The sequence below is a fragment of the Lipotes vexillifer genome, unplaced genomic scaffold, assembly GCF_000442215.2.
Source record: "Lipotes vexillifer unplaced genomic scaffold, Lipotes_vexillifer_v1.1 scaffold259, whole genome shotgun sequence".
NCBI lineage: Eukaryota > Metazoa > Chordata > Mammalia > Artiodactyla > Lipotidae > Lipotes > Lipotes vexillifer.
In genome coordinates, this window is record NW_006797031.1 from 563463 (window position 1) to 590200 (window position 26738).

Genomic DNA, 26738 nt, shown 5'->3' on the forward strand with positions numbered 1-26738 from the left:
AAAAAAGAATTAAATAAGGGAAGATGTTTGTAATAGGTGGCTTAGACAGTTCCCTCCTAATCATAGCCATTATTTATTGAATGCTTACCACATGCTAGGCACTTTACATGCATTATCTTGTTTAATCTATACAACAACCATATAAATTAGATACTATTATTTTGCATATGAGGTGACTGATACATAGAGAGGCTAACTAACCTGCTCAAGGTTATGTTTAGAAAGTAAAACAGCAAGGTTTAACCCAGGCACTGAGATTGAGAGCCAATGCTCTTCATCATTATGCTACACAACCGCCCAAAGAATCAAGTGATTATTTTGGAAATCTAGTATTTTCCTTCCCTCAGATGATCCTATTTTTGTTTTAGCAGATAATTAGGCTAACTTCATATTTGGCTAGAATAAAATGTGCTTTTTTAAAGAGACATTTTGAGAAGTACTTAAAACAGTATTTTGAAGCCATCAGTGCATTCCCAGCCAACGATGTGTCTGTTCACCTACTATTAAACATTATTTATCAAAAAGACAAGAAATAACAAGTGCTGGTGAAGTGTGGAGAAAAGAAACCCTTTGCGCATTGTTTGTGGGAATGAAAATTGGTGCAGCCACTGCGGAAAACAGTATGGAGTTTCCTCAAAAAATTAAAATAGAACTAACATATGATACAACAATTCCACTTCTGGGGACTTATCTGAAGAAAATGAAAACACCAACTCAAAAAGATATATTCACCCCATGTTGATTGCAGCATTATTTATAATAGCCATGATATGGAAACAACCTAAGTGTCTATTGATAAATGAATGGATAAAGAAAATATGGTATATGTATATAAGTACATATATATACATATACACATGCATTCACACGTGCATGTGTGTGTGCACACACACAATGGAATATCATTCAGCCATAAAAGGAAGGAAATCTTTCTATTTGCAACAACATGGATGAACCCTGAAGGAACTGTGCTAAGTAAAATAAATCAGACAGAGAAAGACAAATACCATATGTGGAATATTTATACAAATACTTCTATGTGGAATATTAAAAAAAACAGGTTATAGATACAGAGAATGTGGAGATTATTGTACAGATTATATTGAACATCTGAAACTAAATATATTCATATGTCAATTACACCTCAATTTAAAAAACCAACATATTATTTTAAAGACAGCTGCTATTCAAACCACAGCTAGTTTTGAGACAGGCTAGAACCTGGGACCTGGGACCTTTTACTGCAATGCTTGCACCTGGACCAGTGTCTCCTGGAGCAACAAAATACAAAGAAATGATAAGGGACTAAAAATAACTGCGTGCATTCACAGTTGGGGCAAATTATGAACAAGACACAAAAAGACAAAACACCCAACTGCCACTTCTCGAGGAGTCAGGAGGGAAAGCAGGGTACTACACATGCCCCCTGCACATAGCACCACCAACGGGGTGGGCAAACCACCCAAGTCACCCCTCTGGCTCAAAGCCAGGACCCGCCCCTACCCTACCCCATATAAGGGACCAGCTCTCACCCCCCCAACCCCAGGGAGCAGGCAAGGGAATCTGTTACTCGTTTTCACTCCCTCCTGCTGCAGCAGGAGTCCCAACAAAGCCTTGCCTGAATTTCTTGCCTGGCCTCTTATCAATTTCTATTTATTAAGGAGTCCAAGAACCCTGGTTAGTAACAGTTTCATCTTGGTTTTGAATGTATTTGAAGTGTTTTCATGTATCTATGACTTTACTTCTTATGATATGTTGGCATCTGAAACGACTAAATATTTATGGATTTAAGAATAATCAGTTTTTCCATATGAAAAGATGCAGAAAATTCTCAGTAATCAGAGCGATACTACGTGGAAATGAAGCACAGTTAAGGAAGGCAGACAGATAGAGAGGAAGACAAATGGAACCGGAAATCATAAAAGACAAGAAAAATTATATATACTGAAATAAAGACATGGAAATTATTTCTTGATCAATATACATATTTGTATCTCAGGAGACATTTATTTTTAAATACCAGTCAATTCTACCATACACACTTGGGACTTGGATTTTACAGACCAAAAACTTCCACTGAGTTTATCAGTAAAGCCAGATTAGTCAACAGGTTTTGCTTTGTTCTTCAAGACAATCAAGTAATATAAAGTTTAAAAACACCAAAAGGAAGAGTGATTGTTTTTTTGAGAGAATAGGAGCAAAGTAGGTAGGTATGGAATGGGATGGACTTTCAATAGGACAGAGCTAACAGAACTTCAGAATGAAAACTGTCTGACCAACAACACATAACATGTGTAAATAGAATCTTATTACTACCACATTAAAGAATTAATATTTTCTAAATGATACACTCCTCTATTTCTCCTGTGCCACTCTTTCTCCACTAATATTTTTAATAAGTATAAAAAGGAATGACATATTTTGTTTTGCTTCTTGCTAAAATGCTTCATGAAGTAATAAGCAAAGACTTTTAAAACATTCTTATTTCCCATTTTCTGTCTACTCAATCACTTTAATGCTGTCACAGAAGCAGTAAAAACTGAAAAAAATCACTATAAATTCACAATAGCTAAAAACCTACCTGTGGCCCTATGCCAATGTCAGCTTCTCTGAATGTAGGCTTTCTTTTCTAGCTTAGTGTGAGATAAAGACATTTGCTGCCAGACTCTGAAATTAGAATTTCTAATCTTAACAGCACAGCATAAATTAGAATTTCTTATACCTAGCTTTAGATGCAGTTTGATCTTTATTTCTCATCAACTCGATCCAACCATCAACTTAATGAATAATGTACATAAAAGAAAAGAAAAGGATTCTACATTTTTATACTGACTTTCATCTAAGAACTTCCCACTAAATGAGTTAAGTTTATTTAATTTTTTTTTAATGACAAATTTTTGCTGGCTTTTCTACCAACTTGATTATGTTTACAGTTAAGGAGGTTAATTATACCAATTCCAGAAGTCTTATCAAGAAAATTTTCTAAAATAACTGTGAATAACTGTGAATAACTATAAATAATTATATACTTCTTTCAAACTCTTGGAATTTACAAGCACATTAAGGATGAATTAAGGTTATAAGAAAGTAAAAGAATATACTGTAGGTATAAATTCACTTACTTAAAGAATGGCTTTCTTTTATTTTTTTAATTATTTGGCTGCGTTGAGTCTTAGTTGTGGCATGTGGGATCTTTCCTTGCAATGCGCGGGCTCTGCATTGCTGTGCACGGGCCTCTCTAATTGCGGTGTGCGGGCTTCTCTCTAGTTGTGGTGAGCAGGCTCCAGAGAGCGAAGGCTTAGTTGCCCTGCAGCACGCAGGATCTTAGTTCCCTGACCAGGGATCAAACCCGCGTGCCCTGCATTGGAAGGTGGATTCTTAACCACTGGACCCCCAGGGAAGTCCCAAGAATGGCTTTCTTTTTAAACAGATTAAGTGCCACAAAGTCTCTCATGGTTGGAAGAGACTCAGAACAATATAGTTCACTTTCCTAAAGTGTCAGACTTCTGGTTTTAGGTAGTACATTGACATGTTATTACTGAAAGTTAGTTTTCTTTCTTTTGTCTGATTACTAAAGAAGAAAATCTCAACTTGGTGAAAATGTAATTCTATTTCCTAACAAACATTTGCTAGTCTCCTCTTTTAACACAGAGAAAGCAAGCTTCAAGTTTCAGACAATTTGATAAGCAACAATATCTAGCCAATTAATAATATGATTTTACTTTCACCTTATTTACAATTAAATAAATAATTTTTAAAGTTACCTTCTACTTACAATACTGGCTTTCCATTTATAATAGTGATGGGAAATTTCCCTTTAAAATACATATAAGTTTTTTTTTTTTAATGAGGTTATATGAAGAAAAATGGAAGTGGTCCTTGAATTTTAGGAAATGTGATAAACATTTTCAAAAAAATCTTTTCAATCTCTCTCCCAAATGAATGAACAAACAAATATTAACAAGTCCCCTGTTTGAGTACAGAGTAATGGTTAATGACAATTGAATACAGAGAGTAATGGTTAAAACTAATAGAAAGTAATGTTTAGTAACACATACTCTGGAGCCAAAACACCTAGGATTGAATTTTGGCTCTACCACTCATTGGCTGTGTGACTTGGTACATTGCATATCTGTGTCTCAGTGTTCTCCATGGAAAATAAGAATATAACAGTAACCATTTCATATGTTTCTGTAAGGGTTAAATGTAAAGGTTTAGTACATATAGAGCCTTTAGTGAGTACTCAAAAATGTTATTTAGCTACTTTCAATTTCTCTATATACTAAATGCCTGAATGCCCTTTATATGTTTACTGAAGAGACTGCTCTAACAACTCTATAATCCTGATAAAGTGAATTGAAATTTCTCTACAAGATTTATCCCATCTGGAAAAACATTCTCTAAGAATCTTAAGTTTACTGCCAAGTATTTTAAGAAGCAACACTCATTAAATAAATATCTAACACTAATGTCTTAAGGCCAGAGGAAAACAAGATTAAGAACAGCATATGCTGAAGGGGATGGAAGGAAAGTGCCTAAAAAAGTTAACATATCATACTGAGCACAACAGAGGGAGGGTTTCCTAACAGAAAGGAAAGGGCCTCAGAAAATAAGATCTCAAGGGAAAAAAAGTATCTAATCTTCCTTAATTCCATAACTGTGTCTAGAGCCAGGTCTACTTATAATTAAATACTAAACAGGTACAGAACTACTGGCTAGTATTTATTAAGGTTCTCATATTTTCTCATTTTTAAAGTTCAAACAGTCAAATATGGTACCTATCCCCTTAAAAAGAGATAAACAACTGAAACAGACTCACTAGTAGAACAGAAAAATCTTTGAAAAAGTAATGATTGTGGTACAAAGACCTAGAATATGAGTTATTAATCCATAAATCTCCTCACCACTAGCCAGTTTTGTTTTGGAGAATTATCTCATAATGTGTTTCTGTTTGAACACATGCTATAAGCCTCTATTGCCAACAAACTCAGATCAGGGATTACAGCAAAATAATTGACACACATTTCTAAATATCAGAAGCTCTTTTTCCTTTCTTTTTCTTTCTTTTTTAATGGTAATAATTCTTCTTAATGGAGAAACACAACATGTAAACTGTACTTCAGATGCTATGACTGGAGGAAAAAGGTTTTGAGAACAGAGAGCTAGTGTCCTAACTAGCCAGAAATCATTGGTGATCTACAGTCCAAATAGAACCTTAATTTTTATGGCACATAACAATGCTCACATAACTTTTTCCAACATTAATAATTAACTGCTGGTGTTTAATTATTTTAAAGCAGACATTTCACTTATGTCTCAATAAAAGCATCAGTGGACTTCCCATTCTGCTAAAATTTTCAGAAACCAGTCACACTTGAATTATAGCTTATCTTCCTTTAACTTTTTGCCTATAATTATATTGATAGACAATAAATGCCTTATGTTAATATTTTGGGCCCCCAACAAAAAATTTTTTAACTTTTAAATTTGAGATTATTTCAAACTTATAAAAACTCCCATATGTATGTTACCCAGATTCACCTGAGTGAACAGGTTGCAGAGGTTTCATTTATTTGTGCCTTACTTATCTTGTTGCCTCTAAAAAACTATGTAGGGCAGTTTTATAACACTATACAAAATCTGTAATTAAAAAAAATTTAAGAACTACAGGTAAGTAGAGTACCTTCCTCCAAGCCTATAACTATGAAAGTAATCCTTGAATTATTACAATGTGACACTCTGTGGCTCGGCAGAATTACAGATAGTTGCTTATGGTCCTGTGGTTAGTCCATCACCTTTTCCCCTAACAACTCCCCCCACATTATTCTTAAAGATCCACTACTATCATATGCTTTAGTTTCTATCACTCAGTACCTCATTGTCTTCAGCTTCAACAAAGATCGGGGAAAAAAAACAAGCTTCTTTTGAAAGAGAGCTACACCTTGTTATTCTCAATCATCCGTACATTCCTTTACTGCTGCTGGATCTAACCCTACTCAACGTACAAGGGATAGCAAGTAAGAAGGCAAGTAAATGTGGTTGTGGATGTTGTACAGAAGCATACTTGATGAGAAAGATATAATTACAGTAACAGCAACGAATGGTTTGATGTCAAGAAGCAAACTGTTCAGTTGAAAACAATCTAGAAAGAAATGAGTAGGATTCACAGAGAACATTAAGTACCCTCTGCTGTTCCCTGGAGCTTAACCTCACCATGTGGTCTTTTAAACAGCCATAATCTATTGATACTTGTGCATTGTTTTCTTTCCCAGTATTAAAATACACTACAATTGTACTTTGAGAGTAATCTCTGAAAATGAGATCGTATAACACAATCTACTTAGGAAAAGTTTTTTACATTCTTCTATTACCTTAAAAATTAAAGGCTGATGTTTCATTTTTTGGAAAGGGAAAGGAGAGGGGAATGATCATGGCTTTTTTGTACTTATACCATGGTGAATCTCAAACAGGAGAGTTAATTTGTCTGCGTTTGCTATCCCACTTAACTATTTCACTACATTTGTCCTTTTTTTTTTTTTTTTTTTTTTTTTTGCAGTACGCGGGCCTCTCACTGTTGTGGCCTCTCCCGTTGCGGAGCAACAGGCTCCGGATGCACAGGCTCAGCGGCCATGGCTCACAGACACAGCCGCTCCGCCGCATGTGGGATCTTCCCGGACTGGGGCACGAGCCCGTGTCCCCTGCATCGGCAGGCAGACTCTCAACCACTGCGCCACCAGGGAAGCTGTACATTTGTCCTTTTAACTGAAAGTAGCAACCAGCTTTCAATAAACACCAGTCCAGGGACTTCCCCGGTGGCGCAGTGGTTAAGAATCTGCCTGGCAATGCAGGGGACGTGGGTTCGAGTCCTGGTCCAGAAAGATCCCACATGCCGTGGAGCAACTAAGCCCATGCACCACAACTACTAAGCCTGCGCTCTAGAGCCCGTGAGCCACAACTACTGAGCCCACATGCCACAACTGCTGAAGCCCGCGTGCACCTAGAGCCCGTGCTCCGGCAACAAGAGAAGCCACTGCAATGAGAAGCCCACTCACTGTAACGAAGAGTAGCCCCCGCTCACCGCAGCTAGAGAAAGAAGGCCCGCGCGCAGCAACAAAGACCCAACGCGGCCATAAATAAATACATTTAAAAATAAATTTTAAAAAATAAACACCTGTCCATTAGTGAATCCATTAAATTCATTTTTTTTGCCAGATTAAAAAAAGGCAAATCCTATTCCAAGGATTTAACAATATTTCAAAATTTACACATTAGCACATATTCGTTTATTAAATTATTCATTCAACAAACATTTACTGTACTCCCACTATGTACCTGACACTGCACCAGTCACTGTGGAGACAAAGGGACATTAAAACAAAGTTCCTATCACCAAAGACTTTAGAATCTAGAAAAGACAGAGTGACAATTGCAAAATACATAAAAAATTAGGTATGATGCCTGCAACTTATTTGCAAAAGGTTAAAAAAAATAGTGATCTACATATATAGAGAGAGGGAGAATGATAAGGCAAATACAGCAAAATGTTGACAATTAGTGAATCTGAGTAAGGGTACATGGCAGTTTTTATAAGTTTGAAATAATTTCAAAAGTTGAAAAGAATTTTTTTGGTTGGGGGCCCAAAATATTAACACTTGACTTTTATTGTGTACCAATACAATAGACAAAAAGTTAAAGGAAGATAAGCTATAAGTCAAATCTGCTAGAGAAAGACAACCACTTCAATCCACTCCTCCTGAGTAGCATGGTTACTCATTAAAACACAGGGTTTATTTTTGACTGAACTACCTACACATTAAGGAGACATCTTTAAGGAGTTTATAGATGTGAGAGCACTTTGAAAGTATAAAATACTATGCAAATAGAAGGCTTTAATGCCATCACGAAAACATAATGCGAGGGATGGAGATACTGTTTCTGTGAACACTGTTCTCAGAAGAATGAGTAATAAGCATTTTAATACCTTTATTAAGGTATAATTTACACACTATAAAATGAACACTGAACTTTTATTGAAAGATATTAAGGGTATTTCCTTAGGAAGAGCAAAGGTTCAAAGATTTTTAAAAATCATTTTTCTCAAAACTAGTCAGCTTCATTATTGAGAAATAATATTACAAATGGACAATGAATAAAAAAATGTTCAAAAAACAGAAAACAAGTGAACCTCATTAGTAAACACAATGTAAATCCATTTTCAAAATGACCTCAGCAAAGTTTTATTTTAATACTAGTGCTCATTAACATATGATGAGATATGCACTTTAGTATATCACTGATGGGAATGTGAACTGTTTCAACCATTGGAAAAGCAATTTGGCAATGTATGAGGAACTTTAATACTGTTACTAGTGGATACAGAAATTACAATTCTGGGAATTATAATTTAATATAATGCTATACATACAAAGATGTGCATTGTAGCAAAAAACTAGAAACAGCCTAAATGTCCAAAACCAGGGGAATGGATAAGAAAAATATCTAGTTGGTAAAATATTATACAATCATTAAAACTGATGATTATGAAATATGTAATACCTGGAAAATATTATATTATGTTTAAGAAGCAGAATCTAAAATTTATATCACTAATACAACTATACAAAAATTAAAGAGAAAAGACTAGAAAGAAATATTCAAAATATTAACAATGGTTGTATATGGGTGTAGGATTTTTAAAGATTATTATTCTCCTCTCCATTTATTTCATTTTTCTATTTTTCTGAATAGGCATGTATTCCTTTAATACTTCTTTAAATAAGTAATATTCAAATATATTCTCATGTTAAAGATTCAAACAATAAAAAAGTATAATAATAATAATAGGCAACCTCCCATAAAGAGCCACCCTGAACTACCCCCCCTTCTCTACCTTTGATGAGTTTGCACCATATTTCTAGTAATTTTTAAATACATGTCTTTATTTGGCCAATGTCTATGTTAAATAGTCAATAAATGGCATTTTTATAATGAAAAATTACAGACAAAAAAATCACTACCGCCAAACTTTCTACTGATGTATTTATTCAATATACGTCAAGGAACAAAAAGTTCTGCTTCTTAATTTTATATTTTAATTAATTCCTTTAAACTTCAACACTTAAAACTATTTTTATTTTGGTCAAGCACCTAAGCATTTACAGACTAAGTGTCTGACATTCTATATAGTAGTGGTTATTGTTCTTTTTTTTTTGGTACGCAGGCCTCTTACTGCTGTGGGCCTCTCCCGTTGCGGAGCACAGGCTCCGGACCCGCAGGCTCAGCGGCCATGGCTCACGGGCCCAGCCGCTCCGCGGCATGTGGGATCTTCCCGGACCGGGGCACGAACCCGTGTCCCCTGCATCGGCAGGTGGACTCTCAACCACTGCGCCACCAGGGAAGCCCTAGTTTTCTTGAAATTAAGATAAAAGTAAATATTCATTTTGTTTACTAACAATGAATTTACTTGATTGTTTTGTTTGAAGAACAAAATACATTAATTGGGTTAACACTCTCAAATTAGAACACTTAAAACACTTTCCCTTTTTATCAGGATAACATTACTGATTTATAGTGGCAATCATTCCCTGCTTTTGATTCAAAAGATTACAGCAGACCAAGATCTAGGTAACAATCTGAAATGTAGTTGTAAAGACCTTTGAGGTGAATTTATGGACAAATTCACTTCTTCTCTTTCATCTAGCTAGATGTGAAAATTAGAGACCTTGCTTTGTTTGTTTTTTTGTGGAAAATAAATATAGCCAATTCAGTATAATTTCACAATAAAAGCTAACTGCCTTGAGTAGATAGAAACTCCATGAAAAAACTCCTTATTGCTTTCAGTTTAGTGTTTCATCAATAAAACAAAGGAAATAGGGACCTCCCTGGTGGTCCAATGGTTAAGAATCCACCTTCCAATGCAGGGAACGTGGGTTCCATCTCTGGTTGGGGAACTATGATCCCACATGCCACAGGACAACTAAGCCCGCACACCCCAACTACTGAGCCTGCATACTCTGGAGCCTATGCGCCACAACTAGAGAGAAGCCCGCGTGCTGCAACTAGAGAAGCCTGCATGCCACAACGAAAGATCCCACATGCCGAAACAAAGATTCCGTGGGCCACAACTAAGACCTGATACAGGCAAATAAATTAATTAAAATAAAATAAAATAAAATAATAAATTTTAAAAACACTTTAAAAAATAAAATTAAATAAAATAAATAAATAAAAAATCAAAGGAAATAATCCAAAACTGAAGATCTTAGAGTATGGGCTGATAAAATTTCTTGAGAGAGAAAAGAATTCTTGAAAAGTGCTACATTTCAATTTTAAAAAATTATTTAAAAAAATTAAAACTTTTTATTTGGAAATAATTATAACAGTTGCAAGAATAACAATAGTACAAAGAATACCCATATGCCTTTATCCAAATTCACTTTTCTTACCATTATACCCCATTTGCTTCATCATTCAAGGAAGGTTAGATACACACATCATGGCACTTTACTTCTAAACACTTCTCAGTATTTCCTAAGAATATGGATATTCTCTTATATAACCACACTATTCTTATCAGCTTCAGTAAATTTAACATTGAAAAAAATCTTTAATCATCTATTTTGTCAATTGCATTAACAACATCCTTTATCACATTTTGCACATCCAATATAGGAGAGTTAGGTACCACTTAGTTATCAACTTTCTTAGCCTCCTTTAATATAGATCTTTCTCACAGTCTCTTTTTCTTATATGATACTGACATTTTTGAGGAAAACAAACTCCCTTTTTGTAACAGAACATTCTTAATTTATGATTTGCCTGATGTTCCCTTGTGATTAGATTCATTCTTGATTGAAATACAGTACTAAATTAGTTACACTGTGCCCTCAGAGTATCACGGACATCCATCTGCCCTTCATTAATGATATTACCTGGTTTAGCTATTGTCTGATTTCCTCACTTTATACTTATTAATTTTTCCCTTGCAATATGTTGGACAAACTCTAAAAGAATGCAAATATCCTCAGTCCTTATTGAACATGCCCCCTAGATTTAGGATCTTAGGATGATCCTTGCCTGATCCAATCCTTGCCATGATGGCTGCATAATGATAATTTTCCAACACCTACAGTTACAACTTGGCACTTGGCATTCTACTATACACAAGTGCCCTCTCTTCTCCCTTCTCTGCTATCAGCATAGACTCAATTCATTTTCCCTCCAATGATTTATAACTTATTACTGTACTTCTTTAGCACTAAAATGATCTCAAATGTAGCTCGTGGGAGGTTCCTTCAAACTGGCTACCGTGACAAGTCTCCATTCTTTTGGGGGGTACTTCTTTCCTTATCTTCTAGTGTTATAAGATGTTGCAGGCTTATCTTGCACCTATCCTGCTCCAGTCCTAGAATAAGTCATTTATCCAAGGAGCCCAAGTTCCACTGACTGTGGAGTCGTAGTAGAAACTAAACCTGGGCATTATGTACACTCATAGCTACAGGGGTGCTTTTGCTTTTTATTTTTTTCAACAAACAGAGATAAGAAATATATGTAGGCATGTATGTATACACACACACATATAAATACATACTCATACAAATACATATAAACATGGCTGCATATACATGCATGTAACACCTACATATGGATATTTTTTAAGTCTTAAGTCCATAATAATACCTTGAACTACAATCTATTCACATAGGATTCTCTTTTCTTCCCCCATCTATAACTGTTTCCCTATTCCTTCAGTGAGAACACTGGTTCCCAAGAATATCAACACTAATACTAATTTTCTTAATCCTATAATACAAATATATCTACAATTGTTTCAGAATTGCTTTGTACACACTACTAAAAATCAAACCTTCTAAAAAGAGTTCAGTATTTGTTTGCAATTCTCTCCCCATCTCTTATATCATATCTTGCCTAAAAGAGTATATACAGTCAAATACTGTTTTTGTAAAATGCTTAGATTAGTTCTTTCTTTTTCCCTTCAGTGTGATTATGATGTTTATGTAAAATACAACTGGGCTCATTTGCTTTCAGTTTGGGATTTTGCCCCCTTCCCATCCTTAATGATTTAATTATACTTTTTGCACACACAGATTAGTAACATGATTCCAAAAGTCAAAACTACATGCATAAAGCTATATTCAGAGGACTTTTCCTCCTTCTTGTATCATTTCTGTTCCATTCCCTCCAACCCTTGTAAGTAACCAACTTCATTATTTTCTGGTTTATCCTTTCTTTGCTTCTTTTTGTAAAGATAAGCTTTCTGTTTTACACAAAAGAAAGCATACTATATAAGCTTTTTATTCACTTAACGTTACCTCTAGAAATCACTCCATATCAGTTCACAGAGATCTTACCCATTTTTTTCTTATAGCTGTATATTTGGTACTCCATTACACACGTATGTACCATAGTGGATTTGAATCAATCTCCTATTCTTAGGCATTTAGGTAGTTTCCAATACTATACAGTTACAGACAATACTACAATGGGTAACTTTATGCACATATGTATTTTCATACTGTTGGAGGTATGTCTTCAAAGATAAACTCCTACAAATGGGAATGCTGGGTGAAAGAGTAAGCACATATGTTGTGTTCTTAATATTGCCAAACTCCTCTCCATGTGAGCTGGAAAGTACTATATTTAGATTCAAACTTATTTGATAATATACCAATACCTTGGAAATCCTGGTGTATCTCTTTTTGATTTTAGGTGTTAGCTAGATGTAGTCTCATGATGCTGGAACTCTCCCTCTCACTCTGGCCCAACCTGAATATTTTCATATATTTTTAAATTCTGAAAATCTTTGGAGAAAGGAATTACAAGGAAACGTACGTTACTTTAACTACTTACTGAGTGGTGTTGTGTCTGGAAGTGGAAAATTCTCAGTAAAGTTGACATTACACAAGTCTGTGCTACAACAGCAGAAACGGTATGTTCCATTCTGAATTGAGGGTGGAGTGGTAGTTACTACACATTCTTCATAGTGACACTCCTGGGGATCTCCAATGTGAGACCAACATCCTACAAATTGATGTTAATGTAAACAAGTTAGGTTTATATATGTCATAATGTTATTAAGTTATAACTCTTGCAAACCAATAGGAAACCACATTTTTTTAATAACAGATAATGGCAAAGTATAAACAGGCATTTCATAGAAGGAAAAAGCCACTAATAAAATGTTTCACTTCACAGTTAATCTAAGAATTATTATTAAAACATCAATAAGATTACATTTTTGTCTATATCTATTGAATTCTTCTGGGTTTTAAAATAATTATATATAACAATAACAAGGATTCAGTAACACACAGTGTGGGAGGGAATGTAAATTTCTAGAAAGTCACATGGCAATTTTTATGAAGAGCCTTTTCATGTTTTATAATCTAAAAATTTTACTTCCAGAAGTCTATTCCAGGAAAATTATGAGATACAATCAAAGAATTATGTTCAAAGATGTTCACTGAAGCATTAGGTATTACAATGAAAACCAGAAAACAATATAATGTCTAACAGCAGAGTAACGTATAAGTAAACTGAGATACGTGTATACAATGAAAAATTGTATAGATTTTGAAAGTGTTTTCAAAGTATATTTAAAGACATAGGAAAATATCCATGATATAATTTAAATGGGAAAAATTGTATATGAAATTATTTATATAGTATTACCATAATTTTGAAAAAAATAGTACACACACATATAAACACAGAAGTACAAAGAAAACACACCTGAAGGGAATAACCAATATAGTTTTTTAAAAAAACTTTAAAGTATGGAATTGTAGGCATTCGTTTCTCTTATAGTTTACTTTCTAAACTTCATAAAATGGTATTATATTATTAAAATTGTAATAAGATATTATTAAAATAAGCTAAAAACAATTACCCTTTGCAAATTTGGAGCTTGTGTGTGAATACAGACATAAATACACACTTTTAAACTTACTGTTCTCCTGCAGAGGGTTTTACAATCTACTTCCATGCCCTTCTTAGATAAACTTCAATTGTATGAAACAGTTATTTCAGGTAAAAAAAGTATTACTTGCCTTGTTTTACCAGATTTATGTCCCCTTTTGATTTCTCCCAAAGGCCGTAGCAGGTGCTACCTTTTGAGCATAATATTGTTCCGTTTTCATGAGAGATTCGACTCTCACCTATCCCAAGGTCTTGTTGATATGGATCTTTAAATGCACAAAGACGTTCTTGATTCTGAGAAGCTAAAATAAAGGAAAAAAAGACAAATTCACTTTATGATAATCTTTGCAAAATATTATTATATAAAATATTAGAGCCTTTTTGAAAGGCACTGTAAATTTCCCTACTAAATCCCTAATAAGGCTTGAATAAATGTGCAATTTTGTATTTATTCAATAACTTCTTTCTTTTCATTAATTTGTAATTTCCAAACAAGAAGCAAACTTAAAAACTCATTTCCCAAAAGGAAAACCCTCTTACATAAAATATTCTCACCACTCTTTCTCCTATTGAATAATATTGGTGTCTGAATAAAGAAATATCAAGAAATATCATCAGAAAAATGTCCATGCTCTAAATTATTAAAAATTCAAAACAAATTAACAAACCTAGAGGGCTGAATAATTTTTGGAAATTCTACAGTACTCACTTCTACCATATTTTATACTCAGTTATAAAATGTTAAACATAACATTAGGCATGTTAAACTAAAGATGAGGAGAGACTACAAATGGACAGTACATGGTTTCTATCTGGGGAGATAAAAATGTTCCAAAATTAGATTGTGGCAATGTTTGCACAGCTTTGTAAATGTACAAAAAAATAACTGTTCACTAAAAATGCGTGAATTTCATGCTATGTAAATTATACCTTAATAAACCTGTTTTTAAAAATTAAGGCTATTAGTGCTCAAAAAGAAAATGATTTTCCATCATTAAAAATATCAATATAATAGTCAGAAGAAGAAATGCTCAACAATCCCTTATACCGAAGGTCAACCCAATGCATTTTCAATGCCAGTCAGTCTTTCTCCATATACATAATCTGATTTAACTAATCTCAGTAGAACATTTGCCACATAATTTATCAGCTAACAAACATTTACCAACACTGCTGAGAATACCAAAGAAGTAAATGGTTATCAAAAGCAACAGCTGATCTTTGGTTTCTTAAAGCAGACTTTCCTACTGTGTTTGACTTGCCAGAATAACAATCTAATACACTTTGCCACTATATTCCTCATGGGCTTCTGATTTATTTCTTGATTTTGCTGTGTATCTTATTTAGTATGGCTTAATTCATTAGCAACTTAGCACTGAAAATGATTTATTAAAATAATGTTTCTGAAACTACAAAACTAAGGACAAAACCCTGGAGAAGAAATGAAAGCACCAACAAGTGTGTGCCCAAGTCTATTTAGAAACACAGACCTGCCATATTTATTACAACAGAAAGCACCTTCAGTGTATTGAGCTAAATAAATAGGGGATTCACAAATAGATAATATAGAGTTCTACCCGTCAAGCATCTTATAGTCTGCTTGGAGAGAGACAGTAATTACTAAAAAAAAAATAAACGTGACTTCCACATTTCCACAATTTAGAACTTCAGGCAGTCTTCTAGAAGATATTTACAATATCATATAAATGGCCAGAAAATGTAGTATAGCCTTTTTTAAAAACAGATTTTTTATTTACTTATTTATTTTTGGCAGCGTCAGGTCTTAGTTGCGGCATGCAGGATCTTTCATTGCAGTGTGCAGGCTTCTCTCTAGTTGAGGTGCACGGGCTCCAGAGCACACAGGCTCCGAAGTTTGCAGCCTGCAGGCTTAGTTGCCCCCCAGAATGTGGGATCTTAGTTCCCTGACCAGGGATCAAACCCAAGTCCCCTGCATTGAAAGGCAGATTCTTAACCACTGGACCACCAGGGAAGTCCCTAGCCTTTTTATAAAAACTACTTCCAGGGCATTAGCCAGATTATAAGTATACCACATTTTTACCACATGTAGTCACATATTCAAAATCCTTTAATGACAAACATTTATATTATCTTGCACATTTAGCAGTATTTCCTTAGATATACCCTAATTTGCAAACTTTACAAAATTATTATAAAGATTAAAATCAAATATATCTCTACATACAAAGTACACACAGCACAAACATTGATACTTAAAAGACTCAAAGTAAAAACAAAACTCTGTAATGTAGATCTAAAAAAGCATGCCTATTTATGAGACATAATTCCTTATCCCCATTTCTTGACTCAGGTTAAGTGCTCCTTACCTACTACCACTTGCTGAAATTATGTAACCCACTCTGTTTCCCTTTTTGTCTTGATTGTTAGAAAGATCAGAATGAGTTTATGAACTCATTATCTCTAGTTTTCCACAACCAAGATATTCTATTTTTTCCCCTCCTCTTCTGTTGTTATCCATTTTGACTAGAATTTTGTATTGAGTACTGAGTTAATGAATAGGGATCTAACCGTACCTGGAGGTAGATGGATCATAAATAAATAAGTGCCTCATTTAATTTAAAAATAAAAGTATATCCTTGTGAAAGAATAAATAGAAAATGGAAATTTTTTCCTCTGCCTGGATTTCTTTTACAACTGAAAAGTAGCTAAAGGGGGCTTCCTTGGTGGCGCAGTGGTTGAGAGTCTGCCTGCCGATGTACGGGAAACGGGTTCGTGCCCCAGTCTGGGAAGACCCCACATGCCGCGGAGCAGCTGAGCCCGTGAGCCATGGCCGCTAAGCCTGCACATCGGAAGCTTATGCTCCGCAACAGGAGAGGCCACAAGAGTCAGAGGACCGTGTACCGGAAAAAAAAAAAAAAGTAGCTAAACGAATGAACATGCATAAAATTTTTAGTTCCATTATTAAATAATTTGTTGACTGAAACCTAAAATTCTCCTTATATAAAAGGACAACAAACAAACAAATCCAATCTCCTCTGTCTCCCTCTCGTCTCATCCCAAGATCAAGGCAATAAAGGTACAACTGTAGGACACTGAACATACCTTTAATATCCCTCAGTTTTCACTAAATAACTTTTTCTAAAAATTACTTCAGCCTACTTCATAGGAATTATTTTATGACAGTGTCATTAGTATAGGAAAATTATACTTGAATATTTTGAGAGTAACTCTTTCAAATTATGACTCAGCAAATTCCTATATAAAATAAAGGTGTCTGAGCAAGAATTCTAACTAAATTGCTCTTTGGTCAAAAGAAAGAAAAACTCCATTTTGTAAAACAGTGCTTGCATCTTTTTAAATGCTATTTGCTATAATGTCTCAGCAATATCTCTGTATAAAGTTTTGGATTCTTCATAAATAATGCAGGAAAAGTAGGCATGAAACAAAGAGTACTATGAGAAACAATACAGCCTAGTATTATACTCTCACAAAAAGAGACCTGATCATTTACATGGGGTTTTCTTAATTTGTCAACAGCTAATGAACAAATCCTAATCAATCAAGTATGGTCAATTAGTTCAAGGGACATCCTTAATCAAATACAGTGATCAGATAGGAGTCTTTTAAAAACGGCTCTCCTCATTTTATTTTTTTTAAATTTTTTTCCAGCTTTATTGGGATATAATTGGCATATATTACTCTGTAAGTTTAAGGTGTACAACATGATTTGATACATGAATATATTGCAAAATGATTACCACAATAGGGTTAGTTAACAGCTCCAGCACCTCACATAATTACCATTTTGTGTATGTATGTGTATGGTGAAACTATTTAAATCTATTCTCTTAGGGACTTTCAAACATATAATGCAGTATTTGTTTTTTCTTGCCTCTTTCCAACAGAACACATTTGATCACATTATTCTTTTTTTTTTTTTTTTTTTTTTTTTTGCGGTACGTGGGCCTCTCACTGTTGTGGCCTCTCCTGTTGCAGAGCACATGCTCTGGACGTGCAGGCTCAGCGGCCATGGCTCACGGGCCCAGCCACTCCGCAACACGTGGGATATTCCCGGACCAGGGCACGAACACGCGTCCCCTGCATCGGCTGGCAGGCTCTCAACCACTGCGCCACCAGGGAAGCCCCACATTTTTTTTATACAGCAGGTTCTTATTAGTCATCAATTTTATGCACATCAGTGTACACATGTCAATCCCAATCTCCCAATTCATCACACCACCACCACCACCCCTCCCGGAATCCCCCCCTTGGTGTCCATACATTTGTTCTCTACATCTGTTGTCTCAATTTCTGCCCTGAAAACCGGTTCATCTGTACCATTTTTCTAGGTTCCACATATATGCGTTAATATACAATATTTGTTTTTCTCTTTCTTGACTTCACTCTGTATGACAGTTTTTAGATCCAGCCACATCTCTACAAATGACCCAATTCCGTTCCATTTTATGGCAGAGTAACATTCCATTGTATATATGTACCACATCTTCTTTATCCATTCGTCTGTCGATGGGCATTTAGGTTGCTTCCAAAACCTGGCTATTGTAAATAGTGCTGCAATGAACACTGGGGTGCATGTGTCTTTGAACTGTGGTTTTCTCTGGGTATACGCCCAATAGTGGGATTGCTGGATCATATGGTAATTCTATTTTTAGTTTTTTAAGGAACCTCCATACTGTTCCCCATAGTGCCTGTATCAGTTTACATTCCCACCAACAGTGCAAGAGGGTTCCCTTTACTCCACACCCTCTCCATCATCTGTTGTTTGTAGATTTTCTGATGAAGCCCATTCTAACTGGTGTGAGGTGATACCTCATTGTACTTTTGATTTGCATTTCTCTAATAATTAGTGCTGTTGAGCAGCTTTTCATTTGCTTTTTGGCCATCTGTATGCCTTCATCAGAGAAATGTCTATTTAGGTCTTCTGCCCATGTTTGAATTGGGTTGTTTGTTTTTTTAATATCGAGGTGCATGAGCTTTTTATATATTTTGGAGATTAATCCTTTGTCCGCTGATTCATTTGCAAATATTTTTTCCCATTCTGAGGGTTGTCTTTTCATCTTCTTTATGGTTTCCTTTGCTTTGCAAAAGCTTTTAAGTTTCATTAGGTCCCATTTGTTTATCTTTGTTTTTATTTCCATTACTCTAGGAGGTGTAGCAAAAAAGATCTTGCTGTGATTTATGTCAAAGAGTGTTCTTCATTTGATTTCCTCTAAGAGTTTTATACTGTCCAGTTTTACATTTAGGTCTCCAATCCATTTTGAGTTTGTTTTTCGGTATGGTGTTAGGGAGTGTTCTAATTTCATTCTTTTACATGTAGCTGTTCAGTTTTCCCAGCACCACTTATTGAAGAGACTGCCTTTTTTCCATTGTATATCCTTGCCTCCTTTGTCATAGATTAGTTGATCATAGGTGTGTGGGTTTATATCTGGGCTTTCTATCTTGTTCCATTGATCTATATTTCTGTTTTTGTGCCAGTACCATACTGACTTGATGACTTTAGCTTTGTAATATAGTCTGCAGTCAGGGAGGCTGATTCTTCCAGCTCCATTTTTCTTTCTCAATATTGCTTTGGCTATTTGGCATCTTTTGTGCTTCTAAACAAAGTATAGTCTGAAGTCAGGAAGTCTGATTCCTCCAGCTCCGTTTTTTTCCCTCACGACGGCCTTGGCTATTCGGGGTCTTTTGTGTCTCCATACAAATTTTAAGATTTTTTGTTCCAGTTCTGTAAAAAAATGCCATTGGTAATTTGATAGGGATTGCACTGAATCTGTAGATTGCTTTGGGTAGTATAGTCATTTGCACAATATTGATTCTTCCAATGCAAGAACATGGTATATCTCTCCATCTGTTGGTATCAACTTTAATTTCTTTCATCAGTGTCTTATAATTTTCTGCATACAGGTCTTTTGTCTCCCTAGGTAGGTTTCTTCCTAGGTATTTTATTCTTTTTGTTGCAATGGTAAATGGGAGTGTTTTCTTGATTTCTCTTTCAGATATTTCATCATTACTGTATAGGAATGCAAGAGATTTCTGTGCATTAATTTTGTATCCTTCAACTTTACCAAATTCATTGATTAGCTCTAGCAGTTTTCTGGTGGCATCTTTAGGATTCTCTATGTATAGTATCATGCCATCTGCAAACAGTGAGTTTTACTTCTTCATTTCCAATTTGGATTCCTTTTATTTCTTTTTCTTCTCTGATTGCCGTGGCTAGGATTTCCAAAACTATGTTGATTAAGAGTGGCAAGAGTGGACATCCTTGTCTTGTTCCTGATCTTAGAGGAAATGCTTTCAGTTTTTCACCATTGAGTATGATTTTTGCTGTGGGTTTGTCGTATATGGCCTTTATTTTGTTGAGGTAGGTTCACTCTGTGCCCACTTTCTGGAGAGTTTTTATCATAAATCTGTGTTGAATTTTGTTGAAAGCTTTCTCTGCATCTGTTGAGATGATCATATGGTTTTTCTCCTTCTATTTGTTAATATGGTGTGTCACGTTGATTGATTTGCGTATATTGAAGAATCCTTGCATTCCTGGAATAAACCCCACTTGATCATGGTGTATGATCCTTTTAATGTGCTGTTGGATTCTGTTTCCTAGTATTCTGTTGAGGACTTTTGCATCTATATTCATCAGTGATATTGGTTTGTAATTTTCTTTTTTTTTAGTATCTTTGTCTGGTTTTGGTATCAGGGTGATGGTGGCCTCATAGAATGAGTTTTGAAGTGTTCCTTCCTCTGCAATTTTCTGGAAGAGTTTGAGAAGGATAGGTGTTAGCTCTTCTCTAAAAGTTTGATAGAATTCACCTGTGAAGCCATCTGGTCCTGGACTTTTGTTTTTTGGAAGATTTTTAATGACAGTTTCAATTTCAGTGCTTGTGATTGGTCTGTTCCTATTTTCTATTTCTTCCAGGTTAAGTCTTGGAAGGTTATACTTTTCTAAGAATTTGTCCATTTCTTCTAGGTTTCCATTTTATTGGCATAGAGTTGTTTGTAGTAGTCTCTTAGGATGCTTTGTATTTTTGCGGTGTCTGTTGTAATTTCTTTTTCATTTCTAATTTTATTGATTTGAGTCCTCTAACTCTTTTTCTTGATGAGTCTGGCTAATTATGTATCAATTTTGTTTTTCTTCTCAAAGAACCAGCTTTTAGGTTTATTGATCTTTGCTATAGCTTTCTTTGTTTCTATTTCATTTATTTCTGCTCTGGTCTTTATGATTTCTTTCCTTCTGCTAACTTTGGGTTTTGTTTGTTCTTTCTCTAGTTCCTTCAGGAGTAAGGTTAGATTGTTTATTTGAGATTTTTCTTATTTCTTGAGGTAGGCTTGTATAGCTATAAATTTCCCTCTTAGAACTGCTTTTGCTGCATCCCATAGGTTTTGGATCTTCGTGTTTTCATTGTCATTTGTCTCTAGGTATTTTTTGATTTCCTCTGTGATTTCTTCAGTGATCTCCTGGTTATTTAGTAACGTATTGTTTAGCCTCCATGTGTTTGTGTTTTTTATGGTTTTTTCCCTGTAATTCATTTTTAATCTCATAGCGTTGTGGTCAGAAAAGATGTTTGATATGATTTCAATTTTCTTAAATTTACTGAGGCTTGATTTGTGACCCAAGATGTCAACTATCCTGGAGAACATTCTGTGTGCACTTGAGAAGAAAGTGTAATCTGCTGTTTTGGGATGGAATGTCCTATAATTATCAACTAAATCGATCTGGTCTCTTGTGTCATTTAAAGCTTCTGTTTCCTTATTTATTTTCATTTTAGATGATCTGTCCATTGGTGTAAGTGAGGTGTTAAAGTCCCCCACAATTATTGTGTTACTGTCGATTTCCTCTTTTATAGCTGTTAGCAGTTGCCTTATGTATTGAGGTGCTCCTATGTTGGGTGCATATATATTTATAATTGTTATATCTTCTTCTTGGATTGATCCCTTGATCATTATGTAGTGTCCTTCCTTGTCTCTTGTAACATTCTTTATTTTAAAGTCTATTTTATCTGATATGAGTATTGCTACTCCAGCTTTCTTTTGATTTCCATTTGCAAGGAATATCTTTTTTCATCCCCTCACTTTCAGTCTGAATATGTCCCTAGGTCTGAGGTGGGTCTCTTGGAGACAGCATATGGATGGGTCTTGTTTTTGTATCCACTCAGCAAGCCTGTGTTTTTTGGTTGGAGCATTTAATCCATTCACGTTTAAGATGATTATCCATATGTATGTTCCTATGACCATTTTCTTAATTGTTTTGGGTTTGCTTTTGTAGGTCCTTTTCTTCTCTTGTGTTTCCCACTTAGAGAAGTTCCTTTAGCATTTGTTGTAGAGCTGGTTTGGTGGTGCTGAATTCTCTTAGCTTTTGTTTGTCTGTAAAGCTTTTGATTTCTCCATCAAATCTGAACGAGATCCTTGCTGGGTAGAGTAATCTTGGTTGTAGGTTCTTCCCTTTCATCACTTTAAGTATATCATGCCACTCCCTTCTGGCCTGTAGAGTTTCTGCTGAGAAATCAGCTGCTAACCTTATGGGAGCTGCCTTGTATGTTATTTGTCATTTTCCCCTTGCTGCTTTCAATAATTTTTCTTTGTCTTTAATTTTTGCCAATTTGATTACTATGTGTCTCGGCATGTTTCTCATTGGGTTTATCCTGTATGGGACTTGCTGCGCTTCCTGGACTTGGGTGGCTATTTCCTCTCCCATGTTAGGGAAGTTTTTGACTATAATCTCTTCAAATATTTTCTCTGGTCCTTTCTCTCTCTCTTCTCCTTCTGGGACCCCTATAATGTGAATGTTCGTGTGTTTAATGTTGTCCCAGAGGTCTCTTAGGCTGTCTTCCTTTCTTTTCATTCTTTTTTCTTTATCCTGTTCTGCAGCAGTGAATTCCACCATTCTGTCTTCCAGGTCACTTATCTGTTCTTCTGCCTCAGTTATTCTGCTATTGATTCTTTCTAGTGTAGTTTTCATTTCAGTTATTGTATTGTTCATCTCTGTTTTTTTGTTCTTAATTCTTCTAGGTGTTCGTTAAACATTTCTTGTATCTTCTCGATCTTTGCCTCCATTGTTTTTCCGAGGTCCTGGATCATCTTCACTATCATTATTCTGAATTCTTTTTCTGGAAGGTTGCCTATCTCCACTTCATTTAGTTGTTTTTCTGGGGTTTTATCTTGTTCCTTCATGTGGTACATAGCCCTCTGCCTTTTCATCTTGTCTATCTTTCTGTGAATGTGGTTTTTGTTCCACTGGCTTCAGGATTGTAGTTCTCCTTGCTTCTGCTGTGTGTCCTCTCTCTCCTCTTTTTAAACAGGTGATATTTGGTTATAATAAGCACTAAAGCAATTTTGAGTAACATAACTACATTAAACTGCAAATAGTCTCATCCAGACTGCTGACAGAGGTATCTTCATAAAAGAGTTGATCATGCTTGGGGGCTTCCCTGGTGGCGCAGTGGTTGAGAGTCCACCCTCCAATGCAGGGGACATGGCTTTAAGCCCTGGTCCGAAGGATCCCACATGCTGCGGAGCAACTAGGCCCATGTGCCACAACTGCTTAGCCTGCGCTCTAGAGCCCATGAGCCACAACTACTGAGCCCACACGCCACAACTACTAAAGCCCGTGCCTGTGCTCCGCACCAAGAGAGGCCACCGCAATGAGAAGCCCGTGCACCAAAACGAAGAGCAGCCCCCACTCGCTGCAACTAGAGAAAGCCCGTTGGCAGCAACGAAGACCCAACGCAGCAATCAAATCAATCAATCAATCAATCAATGTATTTAAAAAAAAGTGTTGATAGCTTAAAATCTGTTAGCTTCCTGAAGTTCCTAGAATTAAATTTAAGCTTTCAGTTGGCATTTAACGTCCTTCATAAGCTGACCCAACAGGACCATGATCACTTCGGTGGGCCCTAGGAACTTTTGATTTCATGGGCCCTTTCCTCCAATAAAAAATAATAAAAATTATACTTTGGGGCTTCCCTGGTGGCGCAGTGCTTGAGAGTCCGCCTGCCGATGCAGGGGACGTGGGTTCGTGCCCCGTTTCGGGAGGATCCCGCATGCCGCGGAGCGGCTGGGCCCGTGAGCCATGGCCGCTGAGCCTGCGCGTCCGGAGCCTGTGCTCCGCAAATGGGAGAGGCCACGACAGTGAGAGGCCCGCATAACGCAAGAAAAAAAAAAAGAAAAAAAAAAAAAAATTATACTTTGGAGTTCCCTGGTGGCGCAGTGGTTAAGAATCCACCTACCAATGCAGGGGACATGGGTTCAAGCCCTGGTCTGGGAAGATCCCACATGCTGTTGAGCAACTCAGCCTATGTTCCACAACTACTGAGCCTGCGCTCTAGAGCCTGTGAGCCACAACTACTGAGCCCACATGCCACAACTACTGAAACCCGTGCGCCTAGAGCCCATGCTCCGCAACAAGAGAAGCCACTGCAGTGAGAAGCCCATGCACTGCAACAAAGAGTAGCCCCCACTCACCACAACTAGAGAAAGCCCGGGTGCAGCAACAAAGACCCAACATGGCCAAAAATAAAATAAATAAATAAATATATTTTTTAAAAAAATTATACTTTACTATTGCACTGGGATAAAAACAATATGTTAACCCTAGATATTAGAACATTTTCTTCAACATGAAAGTTCCTTTTTTCCTTCTGCTTTTAAAACAAATTAAAACATTTTCTTGGACCTCCAGAAATACTGGGGCCCTGTGCCTAATGGGTAAGTCAGCCCCAGGACTCAAGCTACCTCTTCCCATTCATCCCACTCCTCCATTCCTCAGTTTCCACCACACTAATATGCCAAGATCTTTCCTGACCTTTATACATAATGTACCCAATACCTAGAATGCCATTTTTCATGCTCTTCAGTTTGCTCTGCAGTTAAATGATATGTTCTACACTCCCAAATCTCTTAACTCTGTTTTAGCATGGCATGGCATTATATTTTATCTGTTTACATGCATATCTCCCCCACCAAGTAGGAGGCTGACTTCACTTGTTCCTAGAGGAAAACTAGGTGTATATAACTCATTTTGTATACCACGAATACCCAACAGTGTTATAGGCAGACAGCTTTCATATCTACATATATTGTACTCAATATCATATTCCCATTCAAAGGTTACCAAATCTAGGCAATAATCATCTAGTCCTTTGACCACTCTACTATACACGAAGCTGTGAAAATAGTATGCATATACACGCAATATTATATTATTTTCATATATATATATATATCTATATCTCCAAGTTACTGAGAATAAACTAATCATTTTCTGTTTACATATGCTTTCTGGATCAGCATTTGCTAATCATATGCAGCATTTAATTCCCAAGAACATATGTGGCATGTCTGGAATACTCAGCTGTCTTATATTTCCGACTCCGCAATATAACACTATCAAGAATGTAGAGTATAAAGGTATGGCATAGTTTTATCGTGTCTGCATCAGTTAACTGTCATTACAGACATAAATCAGCATCATTATGCATACACTGAAAAATACTATCTATTTGCTTTTATGGGGGAGGAAAGAAAGGAAAAAATGGCTGTACTAAAAATATTAACTATTTGCCCTTTTCCCTTTTTTACCAAATACTCATACTATTTGAATTTTCATGAAAATATATTCATGTATTACATATTTCAAAAATAAAAGGGTTTTTGTACTTGAATTATTTTTACATTATTTTTTTAAATTTTGTAATGATTATATATTCACAGGTAGTTGGAAAGAAATGTAAGGAGAAGGTAATTTGTGAACTAGGTTCCTGCTTCTCCATTCTTTGGCCACTGAATAAAGCTTGTGCTGTCCCAGTCTCAAAGAGGGAGGGAGGGAGGGAGGGAGGAAGGAAGGAATATAGGGACAAGTCCAGTAACTCTCTCCCCAATGCAAACATCCAACACAATCACTGTGCAGTATCAAAGACAAGAAATCTACATTAGCACAATCCATAGAGCTTAATCAGATATTACCAGTTATACACGCACTCAACTCTGTGAGTACGAATTTATGCAATTCAGTCACATACCATCACAATTAAAATATTCAACTGTACTATCACAAGATACCCTCATGTTAACCCTTTATAATCACGATCCCTTTGTCCCCATTCCTAACCAACAGCAACCACTAATCTGTTCTCCAACTCAATGATTATATTTCACAATTACTATATAAATGGAATCATGTAGTACATATCCTTTAGAGATTGACTTTTTTCACTGAGCAATAATTCCTTGAGGTTCACCCAATTTGTTGCATGTATCAATAGTTCATTACTTTTTATGGAGTAGTATTCCATGGTATGGATGAAATACACAATCTGTTTAACTTTTCACCTTCTGAAACTCATTGGGGTAGTTTTCAGTTTGGGGCTATTAGAAATAAAACTGCTATGAACATTTATGTATATGTTCAATTTTATTAGGAATTTTGTTTATTTAAAGTAAAATAAGAATGCTATCCTAGAAAAATAAAGTATGATGTCAGTAAAAAGAAACCTGACACTAAGACCATGTGCTCTACCAACAAAATACATTGTGCCCCATCATATACATTTGTCCATTAAAAGTTTATTGAAAAGCATTCGAACTCTCTTACTTCCTCTAACCAAGTAGTTCTAGTATGGGGAGAAACTGGATTATGCTATGGGATCATGGTTGTAATATCCTTTACATATAAAAAAAGTAAAATGTTACAAAATACAAGCTAATTATGACACTAAATATCTGAGATAAGAGATTCCAGTTTGGGGATGTCTGTTGTTTAAACAAAGACTAGTCCTTTGTAACAAGGTCCAACAGGCAAAGCGGCACTCTTT

General features: G+C 35.7%; 1 protein-coding gene across 1 annotated transcript in view; it reads right to left on the bottom strand.

Annotated features, from left to right (window-relative positions):
- The window catches only part of BMPR2 (bone morphogenetic protein receptor type 2), a 196554-nt gene that overhangs the window by 82568 nt on the left and 87248 nt on the right, over positions 1-26738 (bottom strand). Inside the window, exons 2-3 of the mRNA XM_007469179.1 lie at positions 14070-14240; positions 12871-13041 (exon numbers count right to left, since the gene is read on the bottom strand). Of these exons, the coding sequence (XP_007469241.1) occupies positions 12871-13041; positions 14070-14240 (342 nt within the window). The remainder of the gene's footprint in view (positions 1-12870; positions 13042-14069; positions 14241-26738) is intronic.